The sequence below is a fragment of the Cyrtonyx montezumae genome, unplaced genomic scaffold (genome assembly GCF_038088225.1).
Source record: "Cyrtonyx montezumae isolate F1298 unplaced genomic scaffold, pur_monq_1.0 scaffold_12, whole genome shotgun sequence".
Lineage (NCBI taxonomy): Eukaryota > Metazoa > Chordata > Aves > Galliformes > Odontophoridae > Cyrtonyx > Cyrtonyx montezumae.
Genome location: NW_027071848.1, coordinates 12,642,685 through 12,661,301, shown reverse-complemented (window position 1 = coordinate 12,661,301; position 18,617 = coordinate 12,642,685). Strand labels below are relative to the sequence as shown.

General features: G+C 39.4%; 1 protein-coding gene across 1 annotated transcript in view; it reads left to right on the top strand.

Moving 5' to 3' along the window:
• GUCY1A2 (guanylate cyclase 1 soluble subunit alpha 2) overlaps positions 1-4,137 on the top strand; it is a 122,986-nt gene extending 118,849 nt beyond the window's left edge. The window contains exon 8 of the mRNA XM_065730069.1: positions 3,052-4,137. Coding sequence (XP_065586141.1) covers positions 3,052-3,259 — 208 coding nt within the window. The 3' untranslated portion in view covers positions 3,260-4,137. The remainder of the gene's footprint in view (positions 1-3,051) is intronic.
• The last annotated feature ends 14,480 nt before the right edge of the window (positions 4,138-18,617 follow it).

The window sequence follows — 18,617 nt, the reverse complement described above, 5'->3', positions numbered from 1 at the left end:
GCTTGAGTAGCCTGACCCTCACAGTTTAAGCACTGAATTGTAAATTGTGTAGCCAACCACTTGAGTGGAATCCAGAATTCTGACCCTGTGAATAACCTACCATAAAAACGGTGATTGCAATAGTGCTCTTAAGAAGAATGTACAGAAGTGATGCAGGAAGGACTGCTGAGATAAATGCTTTGGAATAGTTTCAGATGAGTTATTATATGCATATTCTTGAACTGCTGAGGTTGCATTATCTCAAATCAAGCTCTGTGACTGTGAAACACTGGGGGGGATTTGAAATGCTTTATGTAGAGTCTAAGCTGCCAGATAATTTCCAGAAGCTGAATAGTATACTCTCAGACTTCCAGAGCAGGCACAATGACTTGGTCACAACAAAGCACTCTGAGAATGGTCAGCAAGGTGGGACTAAACCAGAACTGGGCACCACCACCCAGGAAGCCTTCCAGACACACTGTTTTACACCAATTTGTCACCTGAGTCAGAGGGGAAGTGCAAAAACTAGTTGTGTGGCTCAGCTTTGTGCTTGCTGAGGATCTGCACTGTTCATTCAGCTCTTGGCATAGCTATACCTTGAAGCTGTCCATACCCTTGAAGAGGAAGGCAAGGAACTTAGCAAGGGCTGTAGATACGAGTTACAGACATCAGCTGGTACTGTTTTAACACTGTGAATAGCCTAATATGGGAGAGAAGTTTCCTGGAGAAAAATGTCCCCACTGATAAGCACTGAGGATAAGAAGATAAGTCCTTCTTTGGCACATACACAAAGCTGTAAGAAATCAGATGTAATTTCTGGAACCTGTTCTCACTGTCTGAGAAACTGAGTGCCAGGACCAGTATGTTTAAGAATCCAAAGAACGTGTACTTCAGGATGGGACTTGAAGAGATCATTTCTATCTTGCTTAAACTCTTTCTAATTAGAACCCTCAAGTATTTTTTTCTTAAGTATATAGAGTAAGTAGCATAGAATATGATTATAAATAGCTTCCATTAATATTTGTTAAAGAGGACTATTTCTTGCTGCGATCTCTTGGGAGCTGAAATAAAGGTCAGTTAGGCAATTTTGGTGGATAAGAGGCTAATTTAAATATTGCCTAATATAGTGATATGGAGTCTATCACAAGCCACAGTGGATAAATTTCCAAATAGCTGTGCTAATTGGTTAGTCACTCTTCACTCCTGGCACTTTTGATGATCTCAGAGACTTTCATTGCAACCAAGTTGCAATTCACAAAACAGCTGAAAATAAGGCCTTTGATTTATAACTTGCACTTTCATCCTATGAGGAAAATAGTGTGAAAATATTGATTAAACTCAATGCTAGCCCTGAATTAAATCTATCTATCTGTAACCATCATTGCAATCCAATAATGTTGGACTCTGAGAAAGAAAACATTGATTTTTAGCAGGGCCTGATGCTCTATTGTGAATGGTCAGCTCAGGGAAGAAAGTCTGCAGTGAAACCTTGTGGTTTTAGTTCAGAAAGTTTTAAGAGTTCATCTGTTCCTTGCAAAATCTAGTTTGAGAAATAGAGTTGTTTCATTATATTAAAGTGGTAGTCTTAAAATGCAAGATACTTACTGCAGGCATTATGGAGATGAGAGGAGAGAAGCTTCTATGCAGAGCCCTCTGCAAACTCACACAATTTGAAAAGAAGATCATTGTATTTTGCTCATAAAGTTGACAGCCTGGAAAATAGATTATGACACGCAAACCATATGGTAAACAAAAACCATCTCTGAAGTTCAAAGGCAAAATCATTGTTAGACTTCCAGCCATCTGATTATTTAATGGCTGAGAAAAAAATGCCTTTATATTTAGAGAAGTTGTAGGGAGCTCACATGGATTCTCACATCCTAAAAAGAAAAAGGAAAAAAGAAAAAAAAAAAAGAAAAAATCGATAAAGAAGTTTCACTAAATGTGCTGAAAATTCCTGAATATTCACCCAGCAACAGGTTTCAGTCATTTACTCTGCAGAAATCATCTTTAGAGACTCTAAATAAGCAGCCTATTACAAAATCTGCTGAAGTTAATAAGGTTCTTCCCACTGATGTTTTTGAATTTCTCTCTGATTGAGAGAAAGAATAAATATCTTTGAGAAAAAGATGAAGGCTATTTTCATATATCCTGCTGTGCTTAGAATTTACTATTACCTCAAAACTGTTCATTTCAATTCTTCATTTATTGGAAACAAATAGCAAAGCTGTAGATTATTTGCTTTATTTTGCAACTCTGCTGGTTTCATGAAAAGGCCCTAAATGATCAGATTTAGTCAGAAAAAGTTTTTCCATCATCGAGGAAGACTACAAATAGCAACAGGCGGTATCATCTCGTCTGTGACATTCTTCCATTTGTATGGCATGGCTGGAGGAGAGTGGGGTTGGCTTCACTCCTCCCATGAGCCTGTATCCCTTTTTGACCTCAGCTCTGGCGTACTAGATTAAATTTGCAGGTACACTTAATAGATAGGATCCGATTTGATTTGTTTCTTTTTGAAGTTGGTTTTGCTGTTTTGGGACCTATTTTGTGAAATCCAATACTACTGAGTCCACAAAGGGGCAAACAAACCACCCGGCTTCTGCCTGCAAGAGCTCCCAAGCACTGTCACCTCCATGCCTGCTTTCCAGAGGAGAACTGGTGGTAGTCATCAGTCGGTTTTCTGCACAGCAGTTAAAACCAGAGAATTGTAACTGATATATATGAATTTTGTTCTCTTTCTGGTACATGACTTTCTGAATGCTGATGCTGATTTTCAGAGAATGTGTTTATTGGGGCCTTCTTCTCAGCTGATCTCAGCAGATCTAGAATCATTGGGTCATTCAAATTGGAACGGACCCTTAAAGGTCATCTAGTTCAACTCGCTTTGAAATTGGTGATGCCAAGTTACTATAGATTGTCTGGGGATCCTGGCGTAAGATTTTTTTAGATGTTATATATTAACAATTTCATTTTTAAATTTGAGATCACATAGGATCAATCTCTTCCACAGAGATGTGTCTGTACTGTATTTTACTGCTTTTTCTATCTCTGTTTCCTTTTTTTTTTTAGGCTTTTGAAAAAGGAAGAAAATTTTATTTTTATCCCTCGTTCCCGTGAAGAGCTTCCAGAAAACTTTCCAAAGGAAATTCCTGGGATCTGTTACTTCCTTGAGGTCAGAAGTGGTCAGAAGCAGCCAAAACCCTCTATCACATCTGCCAGAGTGAGAAAAGTTTCTTACAACATTGGCACCATGTTCCTCCGGGAGACCAGCCTATGAGGCCTGCTGCAGATCAAAGACTCATCAAAAAAGCACAAGCCCAGAACTGGGTCACGCCAGGGGAGTTGGAGGTTCTTTCTATTTCACTGCCTTGTTCTGAACAAGCAGTAAAAGCTTCATGTAGTGTCAGGCAATAATCATTTTAAAGGTGGGTGGCTGCTGTTGGTAAACAGAGTGGAGATAGGGAAAAAAGTGTTTAAACAAAATACTTCCACTTCCAGGGGAACTTCATTCATAAACTTGAGTCTGGCCCTTTTATGACAAACAAACACAAACAAAAGAAACAAACAAAAGAAAACAACTCTCACATTAGAGGTTGGTTTTGTTTTGTGCAGAAAAGGTGATGGTTCTCTGTAGATTTGCACCAGCTAAGCAGAATTGAGAGTCAGTTCTGATTATGCATTCCTACATTTAATGTGTTCTTCAGTACGGTAATGATGTTTTTTAACTTTATGAACAAACATTTCATACATGTACTGTAGAGTTGTTGTAACCTTCCTGGCAGGAGGAATTATAATTCAGTACAAATGTTGTAGGGATTTTACCTATTTTTATACATATTTCACTTTCTGGATAATTACATTCCACATACTGTAAGCTGAGTAAGGCTAGATAGCTTTTCAGAAGAAGCTACTGTATATTTCGTATATTCTACCTATCTATCAAAGCTTATTGTTATACAAATGGAAAGAAGTCATTTTCTGACTTTTTTTGGCATCAAAAAATCAATATTTTAAAGAAAAAAACCCAACACTTTGGTAAACCCATTTACCTGATGTTTATGCTAAACTTTAGATGAGCATTGTCTTGCTTATACAAAATAATGTTCAGTATCCTACAGTGCTGTGTGTCCAGTCTTTCCGGGACAAAGCAAACAAAATATATATAGAGACAAAAAATGGAAAAATGTATAAAAATATAGACACAAAAAAACACTGAAAAGGAGAAGGAAATAACTTATCAGATTAATGAAAATGACAGTTCAAGATTTAGAGGAATCCATGTTAATTAAAAAGAATAATAATAATTAAAAAAAGGACAGTTTTTTCCTGGTTAAAATTAAAAGTTTTCTTCAGTGAAACCAACTGAAACAAGAAACGAGATGTAAATCTGTCATCCCAGTAGACACATTTTCAGTCAGTGTTTTTTTTCTCAAGCTTTCCTTTGCAGAAGTAATGGCAGTCAGTTTTCTTTTGTAGGTGTACTTTCCTTAAGGTCCTACTGTAGTGGGACAACATGTTTCTAGACTTGTAAATTGTTAGAAAACATTAATGCAATGATTTCAAATTGGCTAAGCTTTACAACGGCCTGATGAAAGCTTGAAGAAATCAAAGACAAAGCTCTCAAAAGGTCACCACTTCTGTAATCCAGACATTTGGGCCTTACTTATGGATTTAGTTATCAAATCTTGAAGCGCCTTTTGAAAACTAGTAAATAATTTTCTCCATGTGCCCAAATTATCCAGTTATACCTTTCTGCAGAGCAAGTGACAGTGCTGCATTATTCCACTTTAACTCATGAACTCATTGAACAAGTCAGCATGGCAAAGCCATCCTGTTACTGAAAAAAAATCATGCATTCTTTCCGTGAAGCCTGTCTGTATAAGAAAGGACAATTCTGAACCTATGCAGACTTCAACAGGTAGAAGAAACCTGAGTTTATTATGCAAGATGTTTTCTTGCTGCGAGGGTAGCTGCCTGGGGATGGCAGGAGAATTGGAACTAGATGGTCTATAAGGTCTCTTCCAATCCAAATCATTCTAATGTATGATTCTAAGAATATTACTTAAGTGGAAATTCCCTTGTTTTTCAGATGACCACTGATGTTAAAGATTTCTTCCATAGTAATATAGCGTCCTTGGGATTGGAGAAGTTTATCTTCTACTTACCCTGATAAACAGTATCTACAGCTCTTCTCTGTGTCTGAAAAATGACTTGATGATAACTACTTGGGCTTGAGGTTGTAGAATTTCCATCCAAAACACCGATCCAAGAATTTTCTGCGTCAAACAGCAAGGTTTTTTTACTCTATACCCATTAGTTTGCATATTCACAGAATGTAGCATTCATTTCATTTTTCTGGTGAACATCAATGAGACCTCCAACACTTATATACGGAGCAAAGTTTCAGTTCAATCATGGGAACTGGAACACTGCTTCTGAGCTAATAAAGCTGTGGTTTTGATGTCATTACCTAATTCCCTGAACTGATTTGTTTTTCTTTTATCTAACAATACATTATTTTTCTAATCAATATATCAAGATCTCTTTCTGACTTTACTGGCACATCCTAATTGTTCAGTAGGTGTTAATGTCAGATTACTTATCTCTCTGGCCAAACTCTGTTTCTCTTCTCATCACCCACAGTCCTCTATGATGAGAACAAATGAAGAGGTTCAGACCAAAAGCATATTGCTCAATATCCTGTCTCTCACAGTTCCTAATAGGAAATGTCTAGGCTTATCCTGTGGGTGATCTTAGTAGATCCACGGAAACATTTTAATGAGAAATGACATTTAAAAGCTAATTCAGCTAGTACACTGAAGAAGCAATAAAAAAATTCATAGTGCCATCCTCATTCTCTCTGGTGACTGTTTATTTGATAAGGGAATTTGTAATCACAGAGATCACAGCAAAAACTAAAAACTGGAGTAAGCAGAACCATAGAGACAGTGTTTGTAAATAATTTGTCTGGGTCCCCCAAACTGAAGCAGATTTACTGTACAAGAATATACAGTCTTTGTTTTTTGTAAGTTGGTGTAAACATGTTGTGCTGTTTGCTTCTGTGTTTTGACAGGTTAAGTTAATAGAAAAGCATAGGCTCTCCAGAGGCTCTTTGTCAGTGTGAGAAAAGTATGAAACATTCTCAGTGTTGTTTAATTTAGTAGCTGCCTGCAGTATTAGGCCATAAATTTATTTGTTGGACACCTGTATGAAGTGAAAAACAGTTTATTAGCCAGGTTAACGTTATGAAATCGGTTAGATTGTAGTCAAACTCAGCATTTCTCCAACAGCACTTCATTTTAGAGAAAACATTCTACTTTCCTGACATTGTTTTCATAAACAAAATGTTTTGCAGTGTTTTTACTTTGGGATGTTGAGGTGGAGAGGTACTGAAATGTAGAAATCACATACTCTGGTTGGAATTTCCTCCTGATATTTTCTTTCCTATTAAATAGATGATTGTTTTTTTCCTCTCTGAAGATAGAAAGAGAACATCTACTGCATATTCCCTGTTGGTGGAGGAGGAGGCATGGGCCCAAGCTTGGGTTATTGGTCTTTTTGCCACAGCCTGGTTCTGTGCAGCTTCCCCCTGCTCCAGGCTCAGACAAACTGGAGACAATGGATTGACCACAGAGGCAGGCCCATGGGCCAACTTCATGGACATAAGTCATGAGGCCTAAGTAAACAGAAGCAACAGCCATTCCCTCAAAGCACCTCTTAGAGGTTTTCTGGCAGATTTCAGCATCTGCTTAATGCTCACTGTCACACGAACTTGTGAAGGAGGGTGTAGAGGTCAGGATCTCAGAGTGAAGGAAATTGTAAAGCAGTGGATTAAATTTCGTTCAGTATCACTCTGGAAATACTTACCATATGGAGACAAAAGCCACTGCATGGGAGAGTTACTGCTAAGACAGAACTCTAGTAGTGTGGTTGTCATGCAGAATCCCACAGGGTTTCGCTCTTTTAATTCCAAGAAGCATATAGTTGTTAAATGTGGTTGTGGTTTTGACTTCACTGCTCATTCCCACATCCATTTGCAGATCTCAGTCTGTTCAGAAAGGCATTGTGAAGCCTGGAAGCATGCCTCTGCAAACAGAAAACCATATTCTATGGGAATTGCTTATGCTGAAGAAGAAATCCTTGCAGTTTGTCACTAGCTGGTCCTACTGTGGTTAATCTGTGTGCAGATGCAATTTCATAGTGACATCCAGTTCTGTGTTCATGGTGCTCTGTGCCTGCAGAGACATCATGCTTATTACCACCTTTTCTCTGTTTTCCATTAACATTTCTCTCATCCTCTTTATTTTCTTCCTGTATAAAGCAAACATTACAGAACACATTGCAAACATTTAAATGTACCACAGCTCTGCACTGGGACTTTTGCTCTGCTTACTGATACTGCATTATATATTTCTTCATCTGAACAGATCCCTTTTATCCCAGCAGACTTCAAAATGAAGGTGGAAATAAAACACCACAAATCTGTGGTATTGCAAATTGAATTGAATTGCAAATGGGTGAGAAATTTGTATCAGTTGTTGGGGCAAGCATAGCTGTCAGACAGCTTTCAAATTCTTCAGCTGCCAGAGGAGGCCCTCACACATTCTATCTGCCAACAAAACTAATCCACCAGCAGCATCACAAACATCTGGCATCTTCTGCGCTCTTTCATCCTCTGATCTCAGGCTGCTGCCTCACCTTTGATGGGCTCTGACAGCTCACTGAGCAGAGATGCTGTGCTGCCCTAACTCAGTCACAAAGCTTCTCAATCTGTTTTCAGATTCTGGTGGTACTTTGTAAAACTGTGCTTTTATAATATTATGGACAATAGCATGCTTAAATTAGCAGCAAAACAAGAAGTGCAAGAAAGCCTGACAGCTGTCTCTTTAGGAAAGACAGGTCAGTAAGGTGAGGTGGTGGAGCTGCTCTTTGTGTAAGAAGGCAAGTGGAATGTGTCGAGTTCCACCTGAGGATGGATGATGAAGGAGTAGAGAGCTTGTTGGTGAGAATTAAGGGTCAGGCTAATATGGGTGATGCTGTTATGGGTGTGTACTACAGCACACCTGATCAGGAGGAGGAAGTTGATGAGGCCTTCAACAAACAGCTGAAAGCAGTTTCATATCACAGGCACTGGTTCTCATGGGTACTTCAGTCATCCTAGTACACCTAGACTAGGAGGTTTGTGTGGTTTGTGGAGGCTGTTTCTGACATGGGTGGTGAAGAAGTCAATGAGGAGAGATTTGCTACTGGATCTTATTCTTACTGACAAGGAAGGGCTATCTGAGGATGTGAAGGTTTAAAGCAGCTTAGGATGCAGCATTCATGAGATGGCAGAGTTCAGGATCTTGTGTGGAAGACACAGGGCAGTATGTAGGATTACTATGTAGGATTACTACAAAGTCAGTTCCAGAGAGCTTACTTTGATGTCTTTGAGAACCTATTTTGAGGGATTCTATAGATTAATATGGTAGGCAGTATGGGGGTTCAAGTGAGCTTGTGGGGCATGAATGTCAACATCTTCTAAGCTCAAGATCGGTGCGTTCCTAAGAGTAAGAAATCAGGCAGAGGTGGTAGGAGATCTGTGTGAAAGAGCAAGAAGCTCATGGATAAGCTGAAAGGGAAGAAGGAAGTTTATGGAATGTGGAAAAACATTCTAGCCACGTAGAAAGAATATAGCAGTAATGCCAAGGCATGCAGGGATGCCATGAGAAAGGCTGAGATGCAGTTGGAGTTAAACCCAGAAATAGTTGTTTCCCATCCTTCAAAAAAATACATTATTCAATGCACTTTTCTGGAGCTGAGGATGCTAGTGGCTGTACAGGATAGCATGGTACTGAAGATGCTGAGTATGCAGGAAGTTCAAAAGGCAGGAGCTGACCTGTTGCTACTGTTCATACTTCCATTGCTTTGCATGCTCTTCCTGTTCTACTTCAGAATTCTGTCATTCACAAGACCTCCACTCTTTTTTGCTTTGCAGCCTGTGTATCCTATAGATGGTGAGTAATAGTTATTATTGTTCTTATTAACATCTGTTGTTGATGTGACTGCTTACATCTAAAGGAAAAGTAGGATCAAAGGGTTGATCTTGCTCTTATCTGCAGCGAAGGCAAAACTGCTACAGTGTCACAGCAAGCAGTCACATCTGTAGAGAGAGGGAGGACTGCAGTAGTTTTCACAGGGGGCTTTGGGTGAAGTCAGTGGAGTAGCTGCCCGCCAGATGTCTGATTTTAACTTTCCTAAGCACTATATTTATCTGCATAGCAAGAAGTTACTCCTCAACAACGTTATTAATTTGCAATGCACGAACAACCTTGCAACAAAAATCTATAAACCGTTTAACTTCACATGCATGTTTGATCTTTTGTGGCTTGGCTACTAATCATGCATGAAAGCAAGTAAAACAGTGACTCTGGGGAATGCAGCAGCTCAGTCATAGGTCACAAATCGTTCACCTTGGCAGATGCTGACTTGTTCCCGTGGCTTAGAAAGGTTAACCTCCAGTTATCTCTGATCCCATTGCCACTGCAAAAACAAAACGGCTTCTGAGAGAAACAGCACAGGGCATCTTAGGCTGGAACTCTCATTAGAGGAGCTAATACAACAAATGAAATGAAGTGGCAACTTTGTTGGCAGCCATAGCAAGAAGAACATCTGGAAGCAGATGCTAAACTGGCCATCTGCTGCTGGGATTTTGGTTTCCAAAGGCAGAGTGAGGCTGTGAGCAAGAGAGAAAAAAAAAAACACAAAAAAAACACTGGCCTTCAGGGAAAGAAGAGTCTTAACCTGCCTTGGTTTGGAGGGATGGAGCTGTGCTCTGAAGCAGCAAGGCTTGCTCTTAACTTCAGCTACTGGACCCACTTCTACTTTAGCATAACAGAAATAATTTCCTTAGGAGACTGGTTATTACTTCAGGTATTTTCCCCTCCTCCCCCTCAGTTCTAGGTAGAGCATGAGCCACATGGGTGTGGTTGTTTCTTAGTGACCATATACAGCTAACTGCGTCTAGAGATTTGGTTTTTCAGGATGCCCAAGAAAAGGGAGATTGATTCCGCTGATTTAAGCTCTCTTCAAACTGATGCTGTCTCTTAAACCTTCTAGTTTGTGCTGCTTCTCAGTTTTAAATTGGCCAAAGTGAATGAAATCATGATAAATGGCAGATGGACAGATAAGCACATTCCAGGATAAATAGAGGTTTGATACAGTGACTATCCAGAACAGGGGCTGCTGCAGTTCTAGGACTCTGTTCTGCTGCCTGAACCACTTGCTTAAGCTATGAGCATTGCCAATCACAACTTCTGGATCTTGCAGCACGTTAATAAGTGTGTGGCCAGCAGGTTGAGAGAGATGATCCTCCCCCTCTACTTTGCCCTGGTGAGACCACATTTAGAATGCTCTGCCCAATTCTGGGCAAAGACAGTGATCTCCTAGAAAGAGTCCAGCAGAGGGCCACCAAGATGTTAAAGAGCCTGGAGCATCTCCCTTATGAGGAAAGACTGAGTAACCTGGGTCTGTTCAGCCCAGGGAAAGGAGGGCTGAGGAGGTTCTGATTAATGTTTATAAGTGTCCAAAGGGAGGTGGAAGGCAAATGGATGAGGCCAGGCTCTTCTCAGTGGTGCATAGCAATATTATTACAAGGAGTAATGGCCTAAAACTTGAACATAGAAAATTCCATACTAACATGCGGAAGGGCCCTTTATGGTCAGGATGATGAAGCAGAAGTACTGGAACAGGTTGCTTAGAGTAGTTGTGGGGTCTCCTTCTGTGGAGTTATTCAAGACTCATCTGGACAGATACATATGCAACCCGTTGTAAGATGCCTCCTTTAGCATGGGTTTTGGACTCGATGATCTCTTGAGGTCCTTTCCAACCCCTGCAATTCTGTGGTTGTATGATCTCATTATGAATGTCTACCTGAGCTATATGCCAGAATGCCTATGTAAACCTTGCTAGTTATCCTATTGTTTAGATGATAATGAAGTATACAAATGCTGAAGGGCAGAAGAATAGTTCTGGGTTATTATTAATACACATTTTTCTCAGTTTTGCAATTCTGTAGACCCAAAGTTAGCTTACTTTTAGCAGAAGATCTTACACTGAGATAACTGTTTTCTCTTGAACCAATAAATTCAGCCATGCAATTCTATTCTGCTGTAGACTGTTGTACAACAGCTATCACCCTGACAAAGCATTTTTTAACAGAACGTAAAATGACACAGTTACACCCTGTTGTGTGTTATTTGTCCTTCCATCCTCTTCTTCCAAAGGAGAAGAGTATGTAGTGAAATAATTTGAGTTTGTGCAGTTTTTTTTTGCTAGTTTTCTAAAAATACATGGTGTTATTTACTTAAATTAGAATGGTCAAAACTGGAACTATGGACCAGCATTATAGGAGACTTATAGCTGTAAACAGAGTCTCTTAAAGACCAGCCTGCTGAGTGAGACTGCTCTCCCATCCTAGAAACAACAGCACCAGAGGCAAGATAAGCCTAAGAATGATAAATAGGAGCAGTAAAACAGGTATAAATAATTGATAAGTTCTGCCTCATAAACAACAGTAAATTAATGTTAAGACTGATTAATCGGCAGAGAAGAGCACTTCTTAAACTGTTCTAGCATTTGTTTGTTATCAGCGAATCTCTGAAGTATTTTCTCCTTCCCTAGTGAATCTGAAACACAGCATTGCATCAGTATCAGTTTTGGAGCTTTTTTTTTTTTTGTAAGTGACCATTGTCTGTGATAGCAAATTGTATGGGAAAGAGGAACAAACATATTTGTTGTAAAAGTTCGTGCTGTTTCTGTTAGATTAAAAAAAAATTGAAATTGTACAATTAATGCACAGCTGCAGAGTTCAGGTTCTTTGCATTTGCTAATAAGCAGGGGTAGATTTTCAAAATCCCAAGGACTTTTTCCTCTATCTCATTCTCTTTGTTAATACACAAACTCTTTATGAACGTTTACTCAATATCTTAAGGTTCTGAATGCCCAAATAAGTTTTTTAAGTGTGGATTAAAATCCATATCAGATCTTATAAGTTCATAAGGTTGGAAAGGACCTATAAGATCATCTAGTTCAACCATCCTCCTATCACTATCTCAACCCAACTACTAAATTAAATCCTTTAGCACCTCATCTAAACGCTTCTTGAACAGCGCCAGAGATGGTGCCTCAACCACCTCCCTAGGCAGGCCATTCCAGTGCCTGACCACTCTTTCAGAAAATAAATGTTTCCTCAGGTCTAATCTAAATCTTCCCCGGCGCAACTTGTGGCCATTCCCTCTCGTCCTGTCGTTATTTATCAGGGAGAAGAGGCCCACCCCTCCTCACCACAACCCCCCTTCAGGAAGTGGTAGAGTGCAATAAGGTCTCCTCTGAGCCTCCTCTTCTCCAGGCTAAACAATCCCAGCTCCCTCAGCCGCTCCTCATAAGACTTGTGCTCCAGACCCCTCACCAGTTTTGTTGCCCTTGATAGTGTATGGATAAGGAGCCAGCAGGGAGAGAGCATCTGAAGAAAGTGAAGAGGGATTTTGTGTGTTTGTTTGACCCAGAGTATATTATGATTATGTTGCAGAATGCAGGAATGTGTTGTATGTTGAGAACTCTCATGTCAGGAAGACTTTTTGAGTTGATTATCTTCAGAGTTTTAGTAGTTGTAGGAGAAATGTGTTATTTTAGGAGGAGGGAAAGTTGTTGTATACTTCAAATGAGATCAATCTCTAGTTGCAGAGGAGCTGTGAAGAAAATAGGAAATCTACAAAGTCTAAATGTAAAAAGGAAAGACAGATGCCCCACTTTTGTTCATTATTTGACTTCTCTGAAGTTACATCTCAGAATTACTCTATGAGCTTAGATGGTCAATACAGAGCCTGTCAGTAGCTACAAAACATTACAAGTGAGGTACTTTTTCAAGTAGAGATGAACTCCTTTAAGGATTGTGTAGCAATATAATATATGTTAGCACTTCAAAAAATAAACGATGCTTTCATGCTTTGTTATTAAATATTGCTTAGGAATGTCTAAACTGCACATTTGGAAGCACTGAGTCAAAGCAAAAAGATTCAAAGTCTGTGACGTAATCTAGAATTCACACTATTTCTTCAGAAACACTTTTAGTTATGGAGTTTTTAAATGATTGTTGGCTCCAGTTGCATTAGAAATTAATTTCAAGGTGCAAAAATGCCAACCAGGTTGTATTAGGTAAGGCCAAGGTTGAATCAGTTGGTTTAGTATGTGTTAAGGGAGATACCACATGTTAATGCCAGTCTCTAAATGCACTTCCTAGGATGTGTTTGAGTGTTGTGCCCAAATAATCCCAAACAAAGCCCAGTCCAGGCACAATTCCCATCCAAATACATGGCATTCATATTGCCTCATGTGACAATTAGCAGTTAATAGGCTGTTAATGCCTTCGATGATATAATATGCTTATTAACCTCACTGCCCACTTTGGGATCCAATAGACTTTAGAGCACCAAGAGTTTTGGGAGCTGCTGTGACACTGAGTGAGGTTCTGCTGTCTTAAGTACTTACAGCTTCTGATGGAAAAGCAAATATACAACACATGCATTGGGGACAAGGGCTAGATTTTCATAGGGCCTTGGGCTGAGCTCTGAACCGGAGGTGAATGGGAAGAACTGGGGATGGTGCACTGCTGTATAACTCCCATCTTTCTCTTTTCTGTATGCTATCACCATTCCTGCCCTTGGACATCTGAGGCGATTTCCATCTCTGCTCTGGTTGGGGAGGCCGTGGGAAGGTTCTTCTTGGGAAGAACAGACCTCTGCACTGTGAACTGTCATTCTCTCCAGAGACAAGGAATTAGGAGCAGTATTGTCTTCTCAAGCTGAGAAAACTTGCAGATTTTCCATGTAAACAGTTTCTATAATTACCAGGAAAACAAACCAGAGAGGCAGAGCTGTGCAGCAGGGGCATCCTGCCTTGTACATGCTGCTGTGATAATGAAATCCAATCCCTGTGGAACTGCAGGCACATTATTCTCACTCGCTTTAAAGGTCAGCTAAGACGCTAATTTCTCAAATGGGCTCATAGCTCTGAGACATCGTAACACCAGTCGTTTCTTCCAGCAAATTGCAGTTGTCAGAGAAATTGGATTAGTAGCTCACAGAGCTAAGAATAGACACTGTGTGTCTGCCAGAGAAGCTTGGTTCAGGAGCAGGGGTGAAGGCAAATCAAAGTGTCATAACATGGAGAAAAAGCTTTGGGTTGAGCATTTTTTGTTGTTGCAAGTTAGCCATAAAAATTACATTCAAAATAACCAGACTTGCCAACTGGAAGAATGTCAGGATTTAGTGCTGATGCTTTTTTATTCACCTTCTGGACCCAGCTTGCAGTTGCTGCTTTATCAGCTGAATCAGGCTGGCGGCAGTTGCACACAATTTGTACTATGACTTAAGCAATTATTTTTTGTTTTATAGTCAGATGCAGACCAACTTACAGTTCAGGAATAACGCTTCTCAGAAGGAGCTGTGAGGCGGTGGCTTCCCAGATAGGTGGTGGAGTGACCATCCATGGAGGTGTTCAAGAAAAGGCTATGGGTTAGTGGGCACAGTGGGGGCGATTTGGTGGTTGGGCTGGATGATCTTAGTGGTCTTTTCTTAGTTTAGTGATTCCATCATCTTTACCACTTTCTTTAGAAATTTGTTCTATAGAATCTTCCTCCTGTAAAATCCTTGCATTTCAAATCTGAGGTGTTATCAAGTGTGGGGTATAACAAATCACATCAGAGAATGAAATTGCTGTGAAAAGCATTAGAAAGTATTGTACATATTTTTGTAAATTCTGTGTTTTCAGCAGCCTTTGGTCATCATTACAAGAGGGGACAGGAATACTTCTGATTTTAGGATTTAGGCAGCATCAGTGCCATTTGTCTGGCATTCCCTGTTTACCAGCATTACTATAGTTACTACACCAGTTAAGGACTGGTGGTGAAACAGAAATGCCAGAACAGACAACATTAGCAGTTGCCTGCTTTGCACATCCTACACGTTATGCACACGTTTCATGGCATACTTTGTTTTATACAACATAATATGACAAAACACACCAAAAAATATTTGGCAGTTATAACCACAAAATATGTGCACACTGTGGTGTCTGATAACTATCCTGAGATAGTAGGTGGTCTTATCACCTACTTCTGGAGTCTTTCTGAACTGTCATGCATCCTTGGCATCCATCCTTGCTTTGGTGTAAGAAATGATCATCTCCAGCCCTTCAGCTGATACTTTATCAGTTGCATTTGGATCCCATACAGACAACTGTAGAAAAGTAACTCAGTACTACTTACTGATAAAGTTCTTGTGGTTTGTATTTCCTTAGTGAGATATATTAATGATTAAAATACTTTTTCAAAAACAAACCAGTGTTACTGGCATAGACTTCATAGCTTGGGCTCATCAAGTCATAGTTCAGACTCATCCCAAAGTCTCTGAGTACAAACTGAACTTTGCATGCAGAATTCCTCTAGAAGAACTGATAACAATTTGAGAGTTGTTTGTCCCCATACTGTCTGTCCCCTTACTCCTCCCATCCAAATGAAAACACATGGAAGTTATGAAGCCATGAATAGAAAAACTCATGCTTCTGCTACTTAAACCTGTCACTTTCCTCCAGGAGTTTGATGCAATTGTCAAATTGGTGGTTATCTGGCAATTTGTTCAGGCTTATCTCTATTTCCTCTACAGGTAACTCCAATATGATTACTCTTTGATGCCTTAGAGATGTATCTTTTGCCTTCTCCCTTAGATTTCAGCGTTGCCAAAGTAAAACCTGAGGGCTAATTTCTGTCTGAGCTGCTCACAAACACCTCCTGTAACAGGGCCAGATTTATGAAGAGGTAAAATGTAGCTACAAGTAAGAAATACGGATTATTGTAGGAAGGAGGATGTTCACCTGAGTCCGTGATACTCAGTTTTAAGAGTAGGAACTTAGGAGTTATCAGCCACGTATTAGTGGTCAATTGTTTGCTCAGAGCAGGGCAAAGGGTAGGAGCAGTTCAATGAAGTTTTACAGCTTTCTGGAGGCTGAGTACTGCCTTTGTCTTGTTTCTAAATTCTTTGTTTTGCAAGCTGGATAAAAGTATTTGGTATCCTAAAATGTGAATACTGACCAACTGAAAGTCTGCTCTCCTGTGGAAGTGGGCCCATCTGCCCGGAGTGCCAATATTCCTGAAAAATTATTTTATTGTATTCTATACCACTCTTTGAAATAACTGCAATTCTACAAGTATTCTGCACTACGTAATGGGATTACAACCTTGCACTGTCAACAAAGGATGCTTTCCATAGAAGCAATATTGGATGTCATTAAATAATACTGAAGCTCTGACAGGATTTAGAGCCCTATAGTGTTTGTGAACAGAAGTAGTTTATATAGGATTTCTTGTGGAGCTAATGGTAACCTAATAGCAGTATTTCTGTTTCAGTAATGTATAGGAGGGGTAGAGTGGTGTCTCTGGATGCTTCTGTCACCTTAATGCTTAAGAGATCAATTTAGCACTACATGAATCTGGTATTATTTTCAAACTGTGACCTGTAATCTTCTGGTAAAGAATGTGGCAGGTTAGACTCTTTCTGGGAGCTCCTGGGGACAAAAAAGCTCAACAAAGCATATAAGCCAAGATCTTCCCACACTGAAACCAATGGAGTAACAACAAAATCTGGTTTGGTTACTTATATTTCCTATCTGTTAAGCAAAGGAATCCACTTACCAAAAGAAACAGAACTCATACAGAATATCTCATGCTGCATTTCAATTCTGTTATTGTGATTCATTTGGCATTTAGTGGTCTGGAAGTTATAGTACCTCTGGTTGAAAATTATCGTTTCAGTTATGGCTGTTCCCCAAACCAACTGAACTTATTACTAACCAAAGACTTATCTACTTGAAAACAAAGCAGTGAAGTTTGATTCCATTGTTTGTGGCTTTGACTGGAAGCAGCTGAAGCGCATAATACTTGTATTGACCAGACCTGTGTCATGTCATTCAGCAAGAATTATTCATGGCTGCAGCACCAGTGTGACAGCAGAATTCAGTACTAATCCCTCTATGGAAACACAAGTCTATGTAATAAATTGCTGTGCCATATGTGTAGGCCATGGGAAAATTGTGCGTGCAGTGAATTACATACAGGCTTAAAAGCTTTAACATTTGTACTGCTCTTCCTATAACAGAATGTATATCTTGATAGCTGTGAACCTATGAGCTTCTGACAAATATGTAAGCTAAAGTTTATTCTTCTTGTTTTAAAACTGCCATTCTGTGAAGTCTTGTTTACACAGGCCTCCACAGAGCAAGGAGTCTTTCTCCATGTGTTGCTGGGAAACAAAGCAGCAGACACTGTCTGTAAACCTTGCAGCCTGGGGAGATCAGGGAATGTTGTTCCTGAATCTCTTTTTTGGAGAGTTGCTTAGTTTTTATTTTTCCGTCATAAATGCAAACAGTGCCAATTACCTGGGCCTTCTTTAGAAGAAACAAATCATATATTCAGTGGCCTTCTTCTGGTCAGCTTCTGTTGATACTTTTCTCTTTCCTCTTCTTTTACTTAGACTTTGGAGATATGAGTCTTGCTGCATGTAACAGTGGAGGGCAGTTTGCCTTCCTCACTCTTCATTTATCCAAAGCAATTAAAGGTCTCAAACAAGAAGAAGAAACTTTACAAAACTCATGCAGGCATGTTGTTAACAGAGAGTGGAAACGTAAAACAGCCTTCTAAAAGCATTCTTGTTTATCTTTCAATGACATGCCTGCACTGCACTGGGGCTTCACATCTTGCTTTTGTAGTGTGACCTGCAGTACTGTTATCTGTTACAATGAGGTCCTTTTAGATTGTCTGAAAAATTTTACTGTTTGTCATCATATTAGAAACATAAGGTACACTCTATAAGGAAAGCAATATACAATATACTGTACATCTTCTATTTCAATGCCTCTAGTTTTAGGCTAGTATTCATATAAGTGTTTATAAAGAAAATACAGGTTTTGTTGTTATTTATGGGACCAAGCAAAGAAGTCTTGCCTTGTCTGAATATTAAAGGTTGTCTAAACACAAATATTTCTCTTCAGCAACAACTCTTTTCTTGTGCTTCTAGTTAACTTGTGGTGGGCTGCATCCTACTCTAATTCCCCATAAATGCATTTGCAAGGGAAAGTAATGAGATCTTTTAGTGCATGTTCTTTGCACAGTACCTGATTCATAAATAGATCTATAATCTCATTTATGAGTTACCAGTTACCAGCAAAACAGGAGAAATCCCTGTTTAGCTGAGTGTGTTCTGAAGAACCTTGCATTACTTACTTAGTTCTGCAAAATTTCTGGAGTCATAGAAGGCATATTTTCTGAAGCTTTTGACATGGATACAGCCTTCATCAAAAATTGTTCTTATTTCTGCTTCCTATTTTATCTGGAAGTCTAATGGTATGAAGAATTTATTAAATAAAGATCACCTGGGTTTCCTTCAAGAAAGTTCTCGATTCATTTGACCTGTTACTCTGGTAGGTAGCTTACATTAATTACTTTTTAATCATATTAGAAACATAATAGCAAGATAACCAGAATTTTTATTTTTTTTCTCCCAGAGAAACTCTAGAGAAGAACATTTTGTTTCCAGTTGTGGCCT